General features: G+C 38.6%; 1 protein-coding gene across 1 annotated transcript in view; it reads right to left on the reverse strand.

Annotated features, from left to right (window-relative positions):
- Positions 1-21,965, reverse strand: part of SPIN1 (spindlin 1) — a gene marked incomplete in the record, with an annotated part of 50,005 nt that overhangs the window by 7,349 nt on the left and 20,691 nt on the right. Inside the window, 4 exon segments of the mRNA XM_055790796.1 lie at positions 1-157; positions 1,242-1,495; positions 6,849-6,897; positions 11,080-11,305. Of these exon segments, the coding sequence (XP_055646771.1) occupies positions 1-157; positions 1,242-1,495; positions 6,849-6,897; positions 11,080-11,131 (512 nt within the window).

The following is a 21,965-nucleotide window of genomic DNA, read 5'->3' on the forward strand; positions in this document are numbered from 1 at the left end:
TCGTAGGTAATATAAAACCATGTGTTCATAATAGGAGCTCGAGCCAAAACCATACCCCTCCATTCATCTTTTGAGCCATCCTCTGTCTCAAACATATGTTCCACAGCTTTACCAATCATTGTGTCTGCCAGGTGGGCATCAGTAATTCGAGATGAAGCTGAAATGACAACATTTAATATGTTCATTCAAAAGCACAGATACGTGTCTTTGAGAAAAATAATCTTTACACCAATTCATTAAAAAAATATTGATTGGAAATCAGTCAATCCATATACAAAACAAACACTATCCATTCTGGAGAGTTTACTACTTAAGTTTACTTTCTGCCATGGTGGAAAGGTGCAACTTGATCACTGTCTGCAGGTTTTCAGTCAAGACTGACTGACCGTTCCTGTTTTGAGACTATAGACAATACTCCCCCTGAATTCCCCTGAACTGGAGAACTTTAGAATGTTCTTAAAATGGCAACACATCATTGTACTCCCTTTGATTAAATAATCATAATGCAAGGTGAAGGGAGATCAATTGAGATCACAGCACTGAAGACTTTGGAATTTTAACTAGACACTAGACAGGGAGAGGCAGGTAGGGGAGAAGAGGAAGAGAGGCCAATCACAGAACAACTCTGTTATTAATGAAACCTTGGGGTTTTGCTCTCACTACCACCACCCTAGAGACAGTTACCAATTGCTTTGCAGTCAGAAGAAGCAACTGTTTATTCTGTTTATAAACCAGTAATTACTTCAGTAAATATCAAACTCTGCAGTTTTTAAAACCTGCAGTCTAACAACCCAGTGCTAATTCTGAAACTCAAAAATGTCTTGTTACTAATCAAGTTATTTAACTTAAAAAATGCCTCCCTCCCACATTAAAGTACTTAGAGGAAGTACATGAGTACATGTGACATTATTACTGTCAGATGCAAACAACAGACCACACAGCCAAGATGGCTTAGAAATATCAATGTTGATTAAACAAAAACTACAGAATGTACTGCACACTACTTAAATACAGAAGACACCACTGCACTCACTGGTATCATCGAATCTCCATGGAATCAAGAAAATCTAAATAGAGCACTTAAGACTACCTGCCATGTGACAAAAATGAAACTGACTAGTAACTTTTAAGTGGTCCACCTTTATGTTGGGGGAAGTGTGAAGAGGTTAGTGGAGAACATTTAATACTAAGTGTTAGCTTATATGTATGTGAATTTAGGAGAAAACCCCCCAAAAACTTACCAACTCTGTCTGGAAGAACTTCAAGCGCTGAAACTCTTTCATCTTTGTGCAGTTCTAGTCCATACACACAGTCAAATCCATCATACTTTATAAGATAGAGAGAAGGATTTACAGGAACTTGATCAAGAACCGTGCCCTTCCATTGTGTTACAGGTCCACTCCCTTCTTTCCATCCATGCTGTATTCTGCAGCCTACAATATTTCTTCGTGGCTGGGAAATAGGTTTGCTTGGTCCCACATTGTTTCTATGCTTTCTGTACACAGATATAAACATAATATTAAACAAGTGTACACATATTCAAAATTCTACTCCAGACAAGAGCTGTATGCTATAAGATGGCAATATGTTTTATAGCTTTGTGTACCTTATTCAAATGAGGGTATAAAGCGTATTATACTGTACTGGAAAAAAGAAACACATGGAAAAGTAGTGACACATTTTTGATGTACTTTATAAGGTCAGTTTCCTGATAGTAATTTCTAGAACTAGTTTACTTAAGCCAAAAGAACTATTTCAGCCCTTGCTACACTGAATGTCAAAAGTAAAACTCACCTGATCAGGTCTCAAAGCACAAGGTTACCTGGCAGTATTATAACTTTACTACCTTATTACTCTCTGGAGAACAGTAAACACAACTCTTGTCCCAGGAAGAAGTCAGTGGAAACATTACCAGTGGCTAACTAAAATTCTTCCAAGGCATTTCTTTGCCCTAACCTGTGTTTTCACCTGAAGCAAAAGTAATTTACAGATATTTTTGACTCCAAGTATTTTTAAAGACACATGGTAGCAAAAACACTTCTCTAGCACTCCTTTCTAGTACAGCAAAATAAAAATGGTACGTGATGGTAATGGCAATAGAAGGGATACTCCTTTATGTGGAAAACAAATCAAATACAACTTTTTGTCCTGCCGCTATTTTCATGGAAGTTGCATGGAAATTCCCTCTGCTGAGTAACAAGTTGTTCTGATCAGCAGTCACATAAGCTATTTGACAGTTTCAAGTCATTGGAAGTGTTATACAAGTTTTTTTCTACCCAGTTATTAAAAATACAAAATATCAATTTTTAATACAAATGGAAGAAACTAAGGAAGATTACGACAGTAAATTTGTAATAAGAAATGAATATTATATCTATTTTACGATACAGTATGATACACATCCTAGAAAGATCATTTAGAGGGTTGCCTGACCAAATTCTCATGAATGTCAACTAGTTGTATAATAAATTTTTGGTTATTACTTGTCGCACACTTCATTTAAACAGCAGTAAAACATGTGCACCACTAGTATGCCTAAAAGCAACATATAAAAGAGTATCAGTTGCAGAGAACAATACTCTTCCTTAGATTGAAGATAGCGAACAAAGAGAAACATCTCCAGGAATGTTGAATGCTCTTAGAGATGTCCCTATATGATCCAAAAAAGACAAATAATAATGATACCACTGAAATTCTGGAAGCAAGTCTTTCAGAATAACGCACTCACTACATGACATTGGAAAACTTAATACTGAAGATGTCAGCATAGTTATTAAAAACAAGATACACAATTCCTTCAGCAGCTTGTCCCACCTTCAGACCTTCACTCACCATGAAGAACTTAGCAAGGGGGTTTGTGAAATTTTACTTTTGTTATCATTTAAGCTTTTCAGTAAGATCAAACTGCGCTTTTGTACTCCTAACTTTGACAGCACAGGTTATTCTAAGAACTCCAACCTCACCCAGTTATGAGACACTCTCCCAAAAAAGCTGGTTCTATTTCTATGCAGAAACTAGAACGCATTTCCAAATTCTAGTTCTTGCTCAAGTATATATATATATATATATATATATATATATACACACACATATACACTTTTTTAAAAAATTGTAATAGTATCAGTAATAGTAAACAATTACAAAATTGGATCAGAGATCTGGTTCTTGGCACAATAAAAATGTTTGTTTTGCATGCAATTCATTTATTTCATTTCAATGAATCATTATTCCATTCTACAGCATGATGAAACCAAATGCAGATAGTAAAAATTAAAGTAAGTAAAACAATGTCAGTTTTAAGCAGTTTGTCTATGCTTCTAATCATCTCATTGAAAACTGCAAAAATAACGCTATTCATGGTCAGCCTCACAGTCAATTTTACTTTCTGCCTATAAAGCATAATTCACTTTAACAGATTGGAACAATTGGAACAATTAAGTGAAAAGCTTCACAGCCACTCTAAAAAATATGATGGATAAAGACTACATAACAGAGTTCAAACTGGTAAATACCTTTAAAATGCCTCAGAGAGCAAAGAGCATTATAAATTTAACTACAAGTCAAGTACTCGCCAGGTGTACTTGCAGTTCAAATTTTTGTTTGAAGGCTGTACTACTCAGCAGTCATTCACTTTCATTTGCAGTGGTTCATATGTAAGAAATTATATTTTCAAACCAGTAAATTACCAAGAAAAAACCTACTAATTCTTGCATATGTGGTGACAAAGCAAGCACAGGTTTGTAACTATCAATAAGTAATAGCTGTGAACATACTTCCATGTAAGACAACCAAGTAACCAACTCAAACCTCTCCTCCAACAGTTCACTCCTGTGATACATCAAGTAATACAAATTTACATAGCCTTCTATGATCCAGAAGGCCCAACATAATTTTCCCTTCAGTTTCATTAGAATTATCTTTAAAATTCCATGAAGATTTTCTCTTGATGATTGAGTAACAATTTTCCTGGGCACGTAAAACATGAAGCCAGGAACACCAGAAGATAGCAAGTCTTGGAAATAGCTCTTGACACATCAGACACTTCCTAATTGTAAATGGCCCTTCAATCACCAAAAGTTTCAGCTCTTCTTCCTTATCTTAAAGGCAGTAAACTGGTAAGTAAAACCTGGTTATATGAAAAGGTTTTATTATCAGAACCAGATACTTTAGAAACTTTCTAAAGACTACACAGGCGGAGAGAAACCTTCCCAGATTTTAAAAGTTGTATTTATATGGTCCTCGCACAAACTTTTATTTGACAGCTGCTAGCAAAGAAACTGAGGTAGTGCAGAACTGTACCAGGACTGGTAGCAGAAATATCAACTGTTACTTCAGAGTTGTGCTTAAAACACAAACCAGCATTTGTAAAAAGGAGAACATGAATTCCCAATAACCTATCAAGTAAAGTATCCATTTAGGTTTGGTCGTTGGTTGGTTGGTTGTGTTTTTTCCTGATGATCTCATTTCAGAAAAACACCACAGGGTAGAACTAAGGAAAAAAACAGAAGGGTGAAAGAAAACCATATGCCTCAGATGTGCAAAAAAGGCACAACTGTGAAGAACAGGAAGGAAAACTACAAAACCATATAAATGCAGTAACAGCAGCAATGGTCAGTACAATTTCAAGTCTTTCATTGTGCTAAGTAGAAAAGTTATTAAAAGTAGGACCCGAAACTTATGACAATTGTGATCTTATTACAGACTATCATTAATAGCACAATAGTGATGAGAGAATTGTTATTAGCTACTTTTCACAAATACTCAGACTATGAGGCACATTAGTTGAGGCAAAAGTTTTAAAATACTTTCTGTACTCCCTCAAAAGCCATCACTGAGTTGTGAATCTCATCTTCAGATGCTGTAGGAACGAAGATTACACATTAGCTTGAAGTAGGATCAGATTTTCAAAATGTTTAAGTTCAGTGGTACTTACATTGCAGGTATAACCTGCATCTCAAAGTTGTTGAATTGTCAACTACAAAAAAATCTGGAGAGCCTATGAAGAAAGGATTGGCTTAAACTATTTCTTGTACTCTTTCCTTATGCACCAAGGATGGAAAGAATGAGATCACTGAGATTACCAACTGATCAGATGCCATGTCAGCTTCATTATTAGCAGAGATTACCACTACACATTGACAGAGCACTTGGAAGAACTGCCCTATAACCACCGGAACCATTTCCAAAAGGCTTAACTATCACTTAGTAAAGAGGAGTTCAGAAGACTCATCCACACTGCTCATTCTACCACATCCTCAAGTCCTGCGTCATGCCCTGTTACATCCACTTGGCTTCTTCCTCTGCTGTAAACATTCTGAGCCTACTTGAAAATCTCGTTGACGGCCTTTGAGTGACAGTAGGCTTGTTCCTCTTCTTCTTTAAATGAGGAGAACTAAATAAATTACTAAATTGGTGGCAAAGTATGCATTACTAACTCATGGTCTACTGTAATGGCTCAGAGTCATATCAGCATATGATCATTCACATCCTACTCATTTATGGAAAACTATGAACATAAACAATTCTCTGCTACTCTACCTTATTCTCAGCCAAGTCAGTGAGCAGCACACAAGAAATCATCTTTGTTTGGTACAAAACCCCTTTACTAAATAATTAATAAACAGTCGAACTAGGCTAAATTAACACAAAATTAAGCTGGATGCTTAAGTGCCTCAGAATCATATCACTTATGATCAAAACTTCTTATGCCCCGTAAAAGCCTTTATGCTAACAAATTTACAGCCTATTCAGGTATTTAAATAAGTGTATATTAACACAACAATAAAGACAAATCTAGCCACCCTCAAGTACAAAAGGCAACCCACCTCTGATAGTCTTCCCATCATACACTCCTTTCTCTGAGCGGTTGAAAGAGAACAAGAGAAATTAAGTTTTAACCAACTCTACCTGCCCCTAGACAAATAAATGTTTCTCTTTGCCTTCTATGAAGATAGACAAGAATGGATAATGACGAGCTGGTGGAAGGGATTAGAGTAGTTTTACATCAGGTGTTGTCTCTGGGAAACAGTTAACACTGTTAGCAGTGATTAACTATGTTAATCGTGGAAAATACACCTGCCAAACAAATCACTTTTGATTGATGCACCACTCTACAACTTTATACTTGAAATACAACTAGTAACATTTTATTAAGTTTCACACTTACCCAGCTTAGATTTCTCCAGATATAGCCAGATACGGTATCTCACTGTTTGACACTAAGACCACTTAGGCCCAAAACATTACCTCTGTTTTCACACAGCTACTCACCAATGGTCAGCTGCTACTATTTAAAAATGTTGTAGAGGGAAAAATATGTTCCATGAATGTGTAGGATAAGCAAGTATCCTTTACACACAAATAGCAGCTTCATTACAGAAATATTTCAGTATATTCTTTATTTTAGAAAAGTGAAAAATCCTTTCCAAAACTCAGTTGTAGTGAATACAAGATCAGATATTTCTAAGCTTACTTTCAGACTGCGTTACCAGTAAGCATGATCTGCAGTTTTTATTGGCCTGGTGACAATGCATGAACTCTGTGCCAGAGAACAGAGATATATCCTACAGTACATGTGGCTAATTTCTGGCTTGCAACTCCTTCTCTCTGAGTTCCAGAAAGACTTACAGAATTGTATTCAAGAGTAATTACATATTAACAGTCAAATCAATATCTAAAACTTTAACTGTGGGGCATTTTTCCCTACCACCCTCCTGAAAGAATTAAAAGCCTGACTCTACACACATATGCAGACTTGAGTATTACTCCACATGATTTTCAACAACAAAGTGAGTGGAACAATACAGATTACTGAGAGCTATACTTCAGTAAAAATATTAAGAACTTACTTGTGGGAAGTTCTTTTCTTCATCATGCTGGCAGACACTCCTGCATGACCTACAATATAAACAATGTTGGAATTACTGAAAAATAAAGTGTGCATATAATGTCAGAAAAGCCATCTTATACAAAAGTCTTCCTTTTGAATGTCAACTTGTAAAGAATCCAAACACCATGTTAAGACTGATCAATGAACTGCTACAAAAGGAGAAGGCTCTGCAGACAGACTCAGGCTACAGGCTCATGAAGATGTGGTGGGTTGACCCTGGCTGGACAGCAGGTGGCCCTCAAGCTGCTCCCTCACTGTCCTCCTCAGCCGGACAGGGGAGAGAAAATCTAATGAAAGGCTCCTGGGTCAAGATAAGGATAAGGAGAGATCATTCAGCAAATATCATCACGGGCAAAACACCCAACTTGGGGAAAATTAGTTGAATTCATTACCAATAAAATCAGAGTAGAATAATGAGAAAGTAAAACCACATCTTAAACACATCTTAAAACACCCTTCCCCACCCCTCCATTCTTCCCAAGCTTAGCTTTACTCTGGAATTCTCTACCTCCTCCCCTCCAGTGGCACAGGGTGATGGGGAATTGGGGGTTACGGTCAGTTCATCTCCCACTGTCCCTGCTGCTCCTTCCTCCTCAGGGGGAGGGTCCTCACATGCTTCCGCTACCCCAGTGTGGGGTCCCACCCACGGGAGACAGTCCTCCACTAACTTCTCCAATGTGGGTCCTTCCCATGGGCTGCAGTTCCTCATGAACTGCTCCAGCGTGGGTCCCTTCCACAGTGCGCAGCCCTTCAGGAACAGACTGTTCCAGTGGGGCTCCCCCATGGGGTCACACGTCCTGCCAGCAAGCCTGCTTCAGTGTGGGCTCTTCCCTTCACAGGTCCTGTAAGTAGCCTACTTCAGCATGGGCTTCCCATGGGGTCACAGCCTCCTTTGGGCATCCACCTACTCCAGCACGCAGGTGGGTATCTGCTCCACTGTTAACCTGCAGGGGAACAACTGCCTCACCACGGTCTTCTCCACAGACTGCAGGGGGAATCTCTGCTCTGCTGCCTGGAGCACCTCCTCCCCTCCTCCACTGACCTGAGTGTCTACAGAGTTGCTGCTCTCACATAGTCTCACTCCCTTCTTTTGGCTACTGTTCTCCCCAGCAGTTTTTTACCCCCTTTCTTAAATATGTAGTCCCAGAGCTGCTACAACTGCTGCTGATGGGCTCAGCCTTGTCCAGCAGTGGGTCCATCTTGGAGCTGGCTGGCATCAGCTCTGTCAGACATAGGGGATGTTTCTAGCAGCTCCTCACATAAGCCACCCCTGTAGCACCACCACCTTGCCACACAACCCAATACAGAAGCTCAGGGATGAACACAGGGAGTGACTGATAACAACTACTAAAAAGAATGCTGAACCTGATGCAACAGGGACCTGTGTGGTCTTCGTTCTAGGAAAACAGCTGTTAACAGCAGAGATGACTGATCAGCTACAACAGTTAAGTAAATCAACTGGCTGTGTAACTTTTAAGTTAATCAAAAAGGGGCACATACACATATTCCCAAGTTACCCAGACCAGCACTGGAGAAGCATATACCCATCTCAACCTAACGAGCACATAAAAACCAAATGATGAGGAAAAAGAGTTTTGAGAAGAGCAATAGCCTTGAGCTGGCTCCAACCCATGTATTCCTTCCCAGCAGCTAGGGATACCCAATGCTGTGATGGCGAGTACGTTAAGAGATCAGTAAACAGAATCACATTTGTATTGAGATGTAACTGTATGTTGTAATTACTATTACTATATTCTGCTAATTACTGGTGATTTTATGGTTGTAATATTTTGCTAAATCAAAAACTAGTGCAATGTCTGAAAAAACTTCAAAAAAAAGTATTATTAAACCCTCCTTGTGTGCAATATGTAAGAGAACCTGGTCAGAAGAGAGATGGGACTCTTGACACTATCTTGCATCATGACCATGACAGCCTGTGACATGACAGAGTGAATGTAAGTACTAAAGAGTTCAATAATACTGGAAATTCTGATTTAGCACTTTAATCATGAGTAGAAGCCTAAGAGAGGTGACTTGGGCTGCGAGCAAGGAGGGGTAGTGAAAAGACTGTCTGCAGACAGGCCCCTTACTGTTTAGAGGTGTAGGGGGTGGGGGTGACTGAGTGGCTGTGTGACACTTAGCTGCCAGCTGGGGCTAAACCATGACACTCATGGCTATTCTTCACATGATCCAGGGAAAGAATGTAACTTCACAGTGGTTGCCTCCATGATAAAAATTGAGCAAACACCAGATGCATCCCCTTGTGAGATGTTTTATCTTCTTAAGGGTTAGTTAACTGATCTCCAAACTAGATTTTCAGCTAAACAGGGAGATTCACCCCTAGAATGGATGGCCTGTTTGTTTATGGGAAAAGGAGCAAGTCAGGTTACCCTCACAATGGAGGAGCCTCTGGTACTAAGGACTGGGGATTCTCCTACAGACCCTGCACCGCAACATGCAGACTTGCTGTGGGGCTGTGCTCTCTTGCTGGGCCAGGCAGCTCCCTGTCAGCCTTTGGGGAGGGATGGAGGTGGGCAAGGGAGATGGTGGTGGGACCGTACTCAAGAGCAGCAAATCACCATGCTGAAATCTGCCATCTCAGACATGCTAGCTAGGCAAATCTGAGTCTTGTAGGTCAGGACAGGTAGCTGCCAAGTCTCCTGGGCACTACAGCGCAGAGATGCTTGATCAGTCATGGGCCAGCCATATGGGTTTTTACAGGGCTCAGGATAAAAGGCAGGGAGCAGCTCACACCACCAACTGTCAGTGCAATTGCTGTATTACGATTGTGTTGTGATTTCAGTACATTACTCTGCTAAATCAGAATCAATTGCATGTCTTCAGTTGCTATGAAAATATTAAAGCCTCCTTGACCGCAATATCTAGAAGAACCTGATCAGTGTGCTGGACTGACACGTGTAACTAGTGTCTTACATGTATGTACAAACATGCTCAGAGTTTCAACTCTGGATACTTAAACTAACACCTACAGAGTTTCTCTATAGGTCTAAACAAGCCAATTCTTTTAAATGTAACATTATATGCATGTTCCAAGCATATCTTTGAATAGGTATGTTGAAAACTTTCATGATAGTAGTAGCATCACACGAGTGTCAACCATTAACCTTCAAAGGCTTTATACATATTTTAATCTTTTCATGTTTAAATGAAAAATTCAAGAGGACATACAGTTACAGAAATGGCAGAATTGAAACAGTATTACGTCTTATGTTTACAACACTCAAGCTTGTATCAAATCCTCAGGAACCTGCATTTCCAGCTGTAATGACATATGAAATATTTGGGTTTCAAAAATTAAGCCTTACATGCAATTTATTACAGCAAATAATCCCATTTGCAGATTCTGATTGTTGTAAGACCAAATAATTAAACTGCATTTATATAAGAAGTACAACTTGCAAATAACAGCTTCTAGTTCCTGTCCCACACCAGACAAGGCAGAACGCACAGCCAAAGAAAGAGTCTAGTTTAATTTATATAGGACCAAGTATCACCCTACTAACAACTCTTCACTGGTCACTTGATGCTTTTTTTCCATCATTGCAGATAACCCTTCCTACAAAGCACACAAGACTGACAGATTCATTAGCTTTTCAAGCTGCAAAACACTCTGAATAAGCCTAACTAGTCTTAAGAGGTGAACACTTACTCATGTTTTGCATTTCTCTGAATAAAAAATTGTTCTAAAGTATTTGACTAACCTATTTCAGTTCAGGCAGCACCCACAGCAGCAGCATTTCCATTTTTTGTAGTGTTTTCAACAGATTCTCTTTTACTAGCTAATCAGCTTCTAAAACACCATGAAGAGTTTTACTTAAAATTATAAATATGTGAATAAATTTGTTCACATTCCAGCACTAAGATGAACCAGAGATGTTTTCCCCTTAATATGTCAATGTAATCCTACAACATTGATTCTGTTCCTTTTTAGAATTCTACGTAACTTACAGTTCTAGTAAAACTGCTTTATAATATATAATCTGTTCTGCTAAATTAGAATTATGCATGCCTTTTCAATTCATCAGCTTCTGTAACAATAGTCTATGTTCTTTTTAGATAGGAATTATAACACCCTCACAAAACCATTAACATAGTTTTAAAAAAAATTATAAAGTAAGTACACTTTTTACCTGCTACAACCAAACAGATCACCCAGAGAAACAACTCACCTGCATCAGCTCTGGACCGCTGACCTGGTGATTTTCCAAATGGGGTCTTCATTCATCTGTGTTTAAGTGAGCAGCAAAGCTGCTGGACTAGGGTGAAAATCCAGTTCTTTCCAACTCCCAGGATATCTTCTTACTCTTGGAATAAGACAGCTACTTATTAATCCACCATTCAATCATGAATTTGTCCTTCCTTGAATGTAGAAGATGCACATTCAATTACACTACTCTGAAAAACAAAAGAGGTACGGTGTAAATAGTTTGATTTGAGAGTTGGTTAAGATAAAAATATTTTGTTTCACTTTAATGGGTTTTTTTTCATACTCAACAGGAAGTTCCTTCACATTCTGTTACTCTGAACAGTCAACAAACAGAGGGCATATAGGCAAGAATAAAGCAAAATATATATCAGGGCTGTTACTATTGCCTCACATTCACAAGCAAGTTCCATATCACAAAGTCAACTATGTACAGAAAGGAAAGCTTCTTCTGAAAAACCACTGAGGTTAGTACATGGAAGAATGACTACTACTTTGTAAGAAACTGTACTACCTTCACCAGAGGTAAAGCACAAATCAACTATTTCCGTTCATTAGAAACAAAACACCCTTAACCCACATATATGAAGCAAAGTTATTCTGCTAAGTTTAAAAGTCTGTTGAAAAAATCCAACACAAGGTTATGAAAACCACTGATTCCACTGCAAGGACTGCTCAAGCCACCAATTTTTTTGGTTAAGTCAGGTTCATAGAAGATGTGCACAAGTTTTGGCAGATTCTCTATGCCTAAACTCATCAGATGCCTAAAACATTTAGTCATCACATTCCTGTAGATGAAGGAGATAAGTGAGGACAACTTTTTAAAGTCTTTTTCAGGATTTAATTACAGCAACTTGTATCACATGAAAATTCGAAGAATTACAGGTTAACTTATTTCAGACTAACGCTTTTGGACAGGAAACATTTATCAAGATTAATCTATTACTGCAGTGTTGCACATGGTTAAAACAAGAGAGGTCTGGTTGTGCTTTTAGTTTCATTTCCTTAAGTAATATAATCACTGCAGTCATGTTCTCTGTAACCTGTCAATCAGTGCTGGTCTTCCCTCTTTTACTTCAGTTTGGAACCTGCTGTCAATTTTCATACAGGGATTAAAAACAGAGGAATGCACTCAACTAGTGACCCAGCTGAGGGAAAATGTGTGGCTTCTGCTCCTGCCTTACTGAATAGGGGAACATACATGTACATGCCTTGAGGTATGGTAAAATTGTTATGCAGAAAAAACACATTTACATCTAGCACTTGTCAATTCTTCCATGAATTGCACCCATTAAATTCTGAGAACATAGAGGCAGAGAAATACTCCTAGGAAAAAACAGGAATAGGGAGACATAAAATTCAGTAACTTCCAGGTTTTAGAAAGATCTATACTTTGTTTCGAAGAGCTAACTTGAGACATTCAGTCAGGAATTCCTAATGATTTGTGAAACTGAAGTTAGAAATTCATTTACAGGAACTTAGTAGTTCCACATTTCATCTCCTCCTGTAATCTAATAGTGTATACACAATAATGCTGAATGATACCAGGGCAGCAATAATCAACTTTTATAAAGCACTTGAAAACACAACAGGAAGCCTGCCTAACAACTTTAATAGAACACGGCATAAAGATGTTTTTTCCTACTAAACTATTATACTATGGATTAAAATACATTAGTACAGAAGCATCACTGATAATTAAACTGAATTCAGAGCACTGCTGTGATACACTACCATATTCAGTCTCACACACACTGCATAAGCATACAAGACAGGTCCAGTTTTTCCTCCAGGAAAGTTAGCAGGTGACATTCAACTATAATCTATTATTATATTATTCTACTTCACCACTACCTCCAAGTCCCCAAAAAACATAAACCAAACAACAGCCACCCAAACTACAGACTGAAAATCATTCTGATTTTGAAACTAACATACACTTTTGCAGTTCAAGAAGCTGTAAATACTTCATAACACCTGCCTGTATTGTATACTCACCCGCTTCCCAAGACTTCCAATTGATGGCAAAAATATAAAGGATTGTTAAGCAGCTATGTTTACAAAGATAACTGAAACACCACAAACACTGTGGTTTTCTACCAGGTAACTTTTTTTCCCCTATGGTATGGCCCAATCATTACTACGCCACAAATATGAAGTCATACCTCTAAAAAGGAAAGCTACCTCCTAATCCTTTTAAAGTCACAGTTCACTTGCTACCAGTTAATGAAATGTTTCACTGTGCTATCTGAACCCAAGGACACAAAGCTACTGAAGTCAAAACCTGATTCACCAGCTCAAACCGATTTTCTAGAAACTAAGCCAGTACCTGTTGCTAGTTCAAAGATTCACTCAAGATTTTTGCTGAAAACAAATGAAGCTTGAGTTTTCCTAAAACTAGCATTCTAAATTCAATTTACATTTCAGTTGCATACTGACAGTTCTAAAGATATTAATAAGGAGGGATAGAACTTGATTTTCTGAAAATAAGCCGATATACTTTGAGAATATCTTGACTTTTAAAGCATATGTAACGAAGTCTCACTTACTTCATTACAAATAAACCAAAATGCATAAAACTTAGGATTCTTAAACATGATGTGTGACAAAACAACAAATATAATATCATTACGGAAATATCTTAAATTCTTAATACAGAAAAAAAATCAAGAAAAAAATTAACTCATAAAATGCAAAACCTTTTATTACAAGCCTTGAAGAATGTCACATTCCACATAAAAGAAAAATTCAAACCATGCTTCTGACATATTCAGTAGCAATAAGCTATACTGTTAAGGAAGAGTAGACGTTCCTTGTTTGGGTGTATATAAGATAACTTAGGAAATAAGCAATTTTTTAGGGTAATTCTGTTGACAGCAGATATAGCAAAAACTAGCAGCTTTTTTGGGTTCAAAGTGACATGTCCAACACAAGTTATACTGATCTTTTGAAAGTTACTGGCAGTCTATAAAGACAAGGTAAGTGCCACTGCCTACCAGTTCGGCACTGGTTTACCCAACACCTGACAGTACAGGTCACCAGCAGCACAGCTGCGGGTTTCACTTAGACAGGTATTCTTTTGACTTGTTATCAGCTGCAACTACTCACCACCCCAGGTATTTTGCTTTTTTGTTTTTACAAACCATCCTAGACCAACACTGTGGAAATCAGATGACTACTTTGTCTGAGGGTATTCCAGTTACTATGGAGTGTTTCACAGGAAGTGAAGTGTTAGACTGAAAATGCAAGCCCTACAAATTGTCAGTCACACCAGTTTTAGTAAGAATAGTACAATCCTACTATCAGAGTAGGGAGGAAGACACAATATTAAGACAGAAAAAATAAAGCTGTGTTAAGAAGTTATTTTTGCAGTATAAAGGCAAAAGGAGGAAAACCCAGCATGCACACAGACTGTAGCTTTCACTGTGAACCAGTTTAACCCTTTCTGTAAACTCATTTGTTTAGAAACATTAGAATGTTTTTATGTGAGCTTTTCACTCCATAACAATAAGTGTAACCACCTAAAACAATTCTCTAGCTTAACCTTCTGTTAACATTCATGCTTCTTTTTCCACCAAATTACACGCATTTCACTGCAACACAGAGCACAATGTTGTTCCCAGTATTCTAGTGAAAGCTTCAAGACCCTACTATCCATGGAAGAGGGATGTCAGCAGCACTAAAACACAGTTGTGACAACCGATGCTAATGGCACCAAAACCACCAAGTGCTTCTTCACTCCTGAACATTTTATCTAAATTTCACCACCATTAACACAGAAGGAAAGAGTAACAGAACATTTGCTGAGGCATTGCTTTAGAGGTGTAAGTTTGGAAGGAGAGGATAATAGCATGTGTCGCTCGTTAACTCTTAACTACAGAGCTGCAAATTCAGATTCCACACCCTCTGATGCCAACCCTCTGCTTTCAGAGCTAGTAGTCAGGAGGCCTTCTGGCACCACCTGCTGGACTCTGACATTTTCACTTCGATACCCTTTTCTCTTGCACGCAACTCCCCTGCTCTAAGTTTGCACTGCCAGTTGTTCAGTGGAGGACCAGCACAACACCGTGCTTCACAAGAATGTTCTGTGGAAGCAGTCATTCTCAAATGAAATGCACCAGCTGAAGATATTCCTTGGCAAGTACTATTTTGGTTTCCATAACTCAACTCAGAACTGCTGGCACGTATTTCAGCTGAAGCAGTACCATGGTTTTAGCACTAATAAGTGGGATGAAGGTTGTGCTAGACTCCCCAAGTCTTACCATATGAAGAGGAAGGACCCTGCACCCCCTCTCCAAAAGACAACCATAACATTAAAAGTCTCCCCTAAATAACAGGGGGAATAAAAATATATGCCTGGTTTTAGTTTGAGTTACCTGGTTTTCTTCCCTCATTAAAAGCCCCAAACACACTGCTGTTGTATAAGAATTCAGGCACTCAAACCGCAAATTTATTTTCAAATACCCTTGAGGCTCAACCAGTATATTAACTTTCTTTATCCTATCACTAGGATTTTCTGTGGGTAGTTAACATCTGATTTCTAAGAGGAGAGATTTAAGTATGTAAACTCTGAACACAGAATTATTTACAGCTGACAACCATGAAGAGCAATACATTTCAACTACAGATTTATGAGCTGAAAGACCCCAAATCAATACTACCACCCCTCCCCTATGACAACCTTTGCAGTTTTTCCCCTACCGGTAGATGTATTGTGTATACAGTTGTATGGAAGCAAGCGGTACTGACATGCAACTGTGTGTGCATATATACAAATGCACATGTATTTAGTTGGAAGGGGCTTTGAGCAACCTCATCTAGTGAAAAATGTCCCTGCCCATGGCAGGGGAGTTGGACTAAATGATCTTTAGAGGTTCCTTCTCACACAAACTATTGTCTTGATTCTATGATGGATATAAACCCATAAATGAAATTCTAAATTTCAAGTTACCTTTACACTACAATGTGTGGTGGGTTGACCCTGCTGGATGCCAGGTGTCCACCAAAGCCGCTCTTTCACTCCCCTCCTCAGCTGGACAGGATAACAAAAGCTCATGGGTCGAGATAAGGACAGGGAGATCCTTCAGAAATTACTGTCACAGGCAAAATAGACTTGATTTGGGGAAAATTAATTACCATTCAAATCAGAGTAGGATAATGAGAACTAAAAATCAAAGCTTAAAAAACAACCTTCCCCCAACAACTACCTCCCTTTTTACCAGGCTCAACTTCACTCTTGACTTCTCTACGTCCTCCCCCCTAGAGGCACAGGTTTTTCTGCCACTCCTTGCTCACCACACCCTCCCCCTGCTTCCAGCATGGGGTCCACTTCCACAGGAGACAGTCCTCCATGAACTTCTCCAAGGTGAGTCCTTCCCACAGGCTGCAGTTCTTCATGAACTGCAGAAGCGTGGGTCCCTCCCACAGGGTCACAAGTCCTGGCAGCAAACGTGCTCCAGCACAGGCTTCCCATAGGTTCACAGCCTCCTTCAGGTCCATCCACCTGCTCCAGCGAGGCACCCTCCATAGGCTGCAGGTGGATATCTGCTCGACTGTTAACCTCCATGGGCTGAGGCAGTGCAGCCTGCCACACTATGCTTTTACCATGGGCTGCAGGGGAATCTCTGCTCTGGTGCCTGACGCACCTCCTGCCCCTCCTTCTGCACTGACCTTGGTGTCTGCAGAGCTGTTCCTCACATCCTCTCACTCCTCTCTACTGTTGCAGTTTGGGTTGTGCAGATATTTTTCCCCTTCTTAAATATGCTGTCCCAGAGGCGCTACCACCATCGCTGATGGGCTCTGCCTTGGCCAGCGGTGGGTCCATCTTGGAGCCGGCTGGCACTGGCTCTGTCAGACATGGGGGAAGCTTCTGGCATCTCTTCACAGAAGCCACCCCTGTGTCCTTCCCCCTCCCCCTATCAAAACCTTGTCATGCAAACTCACTACAAATGTTACAGTGATGCAACTGCAGATTATTCAGCAGAAGACTGAAAGAATCTGTAGTTTGTGCAAATTATGTCTTGTTGATAGGGTGTCTATTAAAGTGACTTTTGTTGAGAATGGAACTGCAAATGCTGTACAGTTTCTGCTAAAGAGGAACCAGCACATGCACAAACTCAGTGGATTCTAGGGATCAGACTACGGTAATTTCTAACTCTGGAACTGAATAAAACTGTTTTAACCCTTCAGCAAACTCCTGTATTTTAACCTTGTGTTAACAATACAGAATGCAAGAGACGGCACACTGCAGTTTCTTTTTATAAATAATTATTTATTAAAACACTTTAGCATAAACAAATGGACATACTATTTATCATTACAGAGCAAAAAAGGGTTTGCTGGTAAGTCCTGAAGACAAGAACTTCATATTATAGCATAAAGCCTATGGGAAGCAGACATAATTTAGGAATCCTAAAAAATATTGAAAATGCTATAGTAGAAGAAAAACTACCAACAGTAATATTATTTTTAAGAATTATCCCAATGGTTCAGAGTTAGATAGGTAGCTTGACAAAGGATACTAGTTATTCAGAAGCCTTCTATCTCATGCAACACTTTCAACAGCTTTTGTCTAAACCATCTTTTCAGCACATGTCCTTACCATAGTTCTACTAAAGACAGAGATGGTATTTTGGGTGAAATATGGAATATTTTTTTTAATTGACTTTGCTAACTTGAAGCATTAGTATAGTTTTACAAGACCACATGCAAATTGCCACTCTCAAAGACTGCATTCAAACTTCTTACACACAAAAAGAGGAAAAAAAATAAAAGGAAATAACAGCCAGAGAGAAATCCTGGAAGTATAGTTTCCAATGTTTGCTATCCATGCTTGTTGTTTTCCTCTTGAACTAGCAAAACATAGCTGTTACTGAAACAACACTATAGTCTGTTCTTTATTTCCACTGCATTTTCCTCAGGTCATACATCATTAAAGCAGCCTGTCTCACTTAATCCAGATTAGCATTTAAGATTTTTTTGCAATGGATGTAATTTGAAATAAATTCCGACAGTGTATAATTCAGCCACTTTGTAAAAGCAGCATCTAGAACTTCATTAGAGCCAGTATTATAAAGCTATTCTAAATAAATTTGCTTATCTTTAATTTCAGGGACTTAATGACCACCCTTCCAGCATCACAGTATTGTCTTGGAAGACTACTTTTCACAACTTCCGCGCTACAGTTCTAAACTGTAATAAAAGCAGCAGCAAAGAGAGCAGAAGAGCACAGGATTCTCAGCCTGCACATCAGAATGCACCTACTTCTGTTTTTTTTAAACAAACTGTTACAGGTTAAATGCTAAAAAGATGTTATTTCCTCCAAAAGCTTATAAATAATTTTTAGCCTTGTCTGCATTATTCTTATGCTTACACAGGTATTGTGGGAGGTGCAAGGTAAAGCATAAGTGTGTTCTTGTCTGCATTAGAGCACCCATCCATCCATCCATAGCCTGGAACACAAAAAAACCCACCTGAAACCAAGTAGGGTTTTTCACTTCCTGCAGAACACCAAACCAAAACCCAGAGTAATCACTTGACACTAGTGCCCTTGGCAACTGCTCTAAATTGCAGTGAGAACATATTAGATCCTGTTTGGCTATTTTGCTGGCACCTATTCCTTGAAAAACCCTGGATTACTGGGAGAGAAATCAATTTTAGGTAGTGAATTCTAAGCACCCTACAATGAAGGGTAGGGTGTTTGTCAAATATTCACAGAAGTATGCACTGCAAATTTAAAATGAATAAAATCCATAGTGGAAGAACAATCATAAAATGCAAGATTTCCCAAACATTTTCCAGCTCAAGACCACAGTTCATGGATCTGCCTAGTGCCACACCACTGAAATTAATTATGAAGTTCAGCTGTCTAGAAACGAAGCACTAAATGAAGTAAAGTCTCTCCAGCTAGTAAGAACTACTTTTTTAAAAGTTTAAGCATGTGGAATTGAACAATTTTTTAGAAGTATACCATGGTGGCACTTCCTAAAGTGTGTCTAAACCCTACTGCAATCAAAAGACAATTTCAGACTTTCTGGTCAACTAAGATTATGGTGATGTCATCTCATTCTTATCTGACTGGCTTGGTATTTTATGCTGCCCCTCTGTATTTAGTAAACTCCATATCCAACATGAATGTGGGATTCTGGCCTCAACAAGTGGCAGTCTCCATGAGTGGTACCATAAACATAGTTCCAAGGGATTCTCCATGAAATACATTACATTTACACTGAAGATTTTATTCAGTGGACCACATGTGGAAGCAGAGAGTAAATGGTAAACTGTCAAAGATAAACTGCCCAGAGGTAACTGAACTAGCAGGTCAGCTGTTAGCCTGGCAAAGCCTAACAACTGTCTGACAAACAGCTATCTGAACAACTGTACACAGATACATTTCAATTTACCTTCTTTTTTTCCCCAGTCTAGATTAAAGCTATTATAGATAGTCAGCAGTAACTTTTGACTGTAACAGCAGCCAAAGATCAGGCACATATGTTGTACTGCAGTCTACATGCCCTTCATACTACTTCTTTCCCTCCTTTCCACCAATCTTCATCTGTTTGTAGAATACTATTTTTCTCAGCTGCCATTTGGGTTCCCCTTGGAAAGAATATCTGGCTTTCTTCCTTTGCAGAGCCTTTCATGTGGATGTTCATACTTTCAGTATATTGGAACATCACTTAAAATATTAACTATGTGCAAACATGTAAGAGAACTGATGTTTACCTACCAGCCTAGTTTTTCTTTTTATTCTTCAGTGGGGCAGGAAAAAAAGCCCTTTGAACAAACTGTCCAAAGATTCTTCACAAACAAAAGCAGAAGTTGAAACCTGATCCATCAGAGACCTAGAAGTATCTTCTAGAGTTTCCTGCATATAAAAGTTAGGTAGGAATCTCATAACCTGTAAGAAATTCCATAATTAGCTCTCCAGTGTCTGTCCAAATAATTCAAGAAATCACTGTGTGGGAAGCTTTAATGTGCAGTTATGGTAATGAAACCCTACTCTAGGCTACAGAGCTATGAGATCAATGCATAAAAAGCCTTCCCATAGAAAGATTTCTTTTCTAACATGAATTTAAGATCACAGGATAAGGATTACAGGATTAAGGATAGAACAGATCAGTTTGAAGTGCACTAACTGTTAAAAGTTAAGTGAGCCACAACTATTTTCTTGCTGCCCTCACAAATGGTGAGAGGACTACCTTTAGAAAGTACCATGCCTAGATATGAAGAAAGCGCTACACAGAATTAGTAGTTACCCTAGAGAGACTGCCACCCAGAAGTTAAGAAATTGAGCTGGATGTTTCTACCACTTAACATAGAAAGACCTGTAAATGTTCTCTTAGGCTTGACATTATGCCTCAGTGTCATCAACACTACATGCAGCAGCAAAATGCAACTGCCAAATAATTTTAAGTGACAACTTTGACACTGATACTATTAGACATTTTATAACTACACTTCATCACTTGGGTTATATCAGAATTGCCTTATACATTCAAAATTGCCTAGACCTACGCTTCAGATTCTTTTAGGACAGTAAGAGCTGTTAAAAGAAAGTGGGAACAAGAACCCAAAATCATATTTTTGATCAAGTAAATCTGATAGAGAAGCTTGCTTCACAACCTATGTTAAAACTAAGACATTTTCCCCTTGATCTTATTGCAGCAAATTCTGTGCTACTACAAACACTATAAAACACAGCCCATGATCAAATTACAGAACTGCAATATGAACTGTTGTAACCCAAGCTGCTGAAACTCCAAGATAACAATGTAACTAATACTTATATTTCACTTAGATGTCGTATTTCAGAGCAATACAAATCTGCTCAAAGAGTATGCAAACTAAACAGAACGCAAAGAAGTGGCATACAATACACTGTATCCTGAAAACAATCTAAAATATTTGAACGATATCTAGAAGTTACATTGAAGTACAATTCAGAATCAAGCCCTGGAAGTATCAAGGTTAAATCCAACTTTTGTGCATACAGACACTGCTTTGCAAGTCAAAAAAGGCTTCTAATTTTATTTTTTTTAAAAAAAACTTAATTCTTCAGAACTCTGGGAAATTTTTCTTTTACTCTAATGCATGTAAATTATGAACTTTTTTCCTAGTGGCATCCTTGGAACTGGACACAAGGCATTGCTATTTAGTAAGAGTTAAACAAATATTAAAGGCAAAGTCGAACACCCATTACAGTTGCTTCACTCTAATCACATATGGCTTTCTTTATAAAACCACAATTAATTCTTTCCATGTTCTTCAGAGCTCTGCTCTTCTCACGTTTCACAACATTATATATACATGCACAACAACTGTTTTAGAGCTGAGATATGCCTTCATCAGTGCAAAACAGAAGTGGCTATTCATACCACACAAATACATTCAAGCCCTTCTATTGAGGGTATCAGGTTAAGAAGTCTGTGCCACTGTCAGCACCTAACTTGCCTGGCTCTGCCCACTTTATTATGCATCAGTTACCCTTCCAGATTGCCTAGTCTCTTTATCTGTCAAAACCACTTGTCACCGTACTGTAGTTTCTAAAGCTATCTGCCACTCCAGAATCCTGAATTAAAGCAAACTGGAAGTCTTTCTGTTCTTTCTAAACTTGAAAGACCTTACTTCCCAAGCACTGCCTTACACTCTTTCTGCGTTATCCTTTTCTCCCTGACTTCAGCTAAGACACTTTACCATTGCTTTACACAAATTCCTCCAGTCATTTGACAGCAACCAGTTCAATCAGTTGCTCAGCTATTTTTTTACATAGTTCCTCATATCAATGGTCTCTTGGGATCACTGCAGCATTTTTTTCTGTCCCAGCCTGTTTCTAAAACTAGCTGCAGTACA

This window comes from Falco peregrinus, chromosome Z, assembly GCF_023634155.1.
Source record: "Falco peregrinus isolate bFalPer1 chromosome Z, bFalPer1.pri, whole genome shotgun sequence".
NCBI lineage: Eukaryota > Metazoa > Chordata > Aves > Falconiformes > Falconidae > Falco > Falco peregrinus.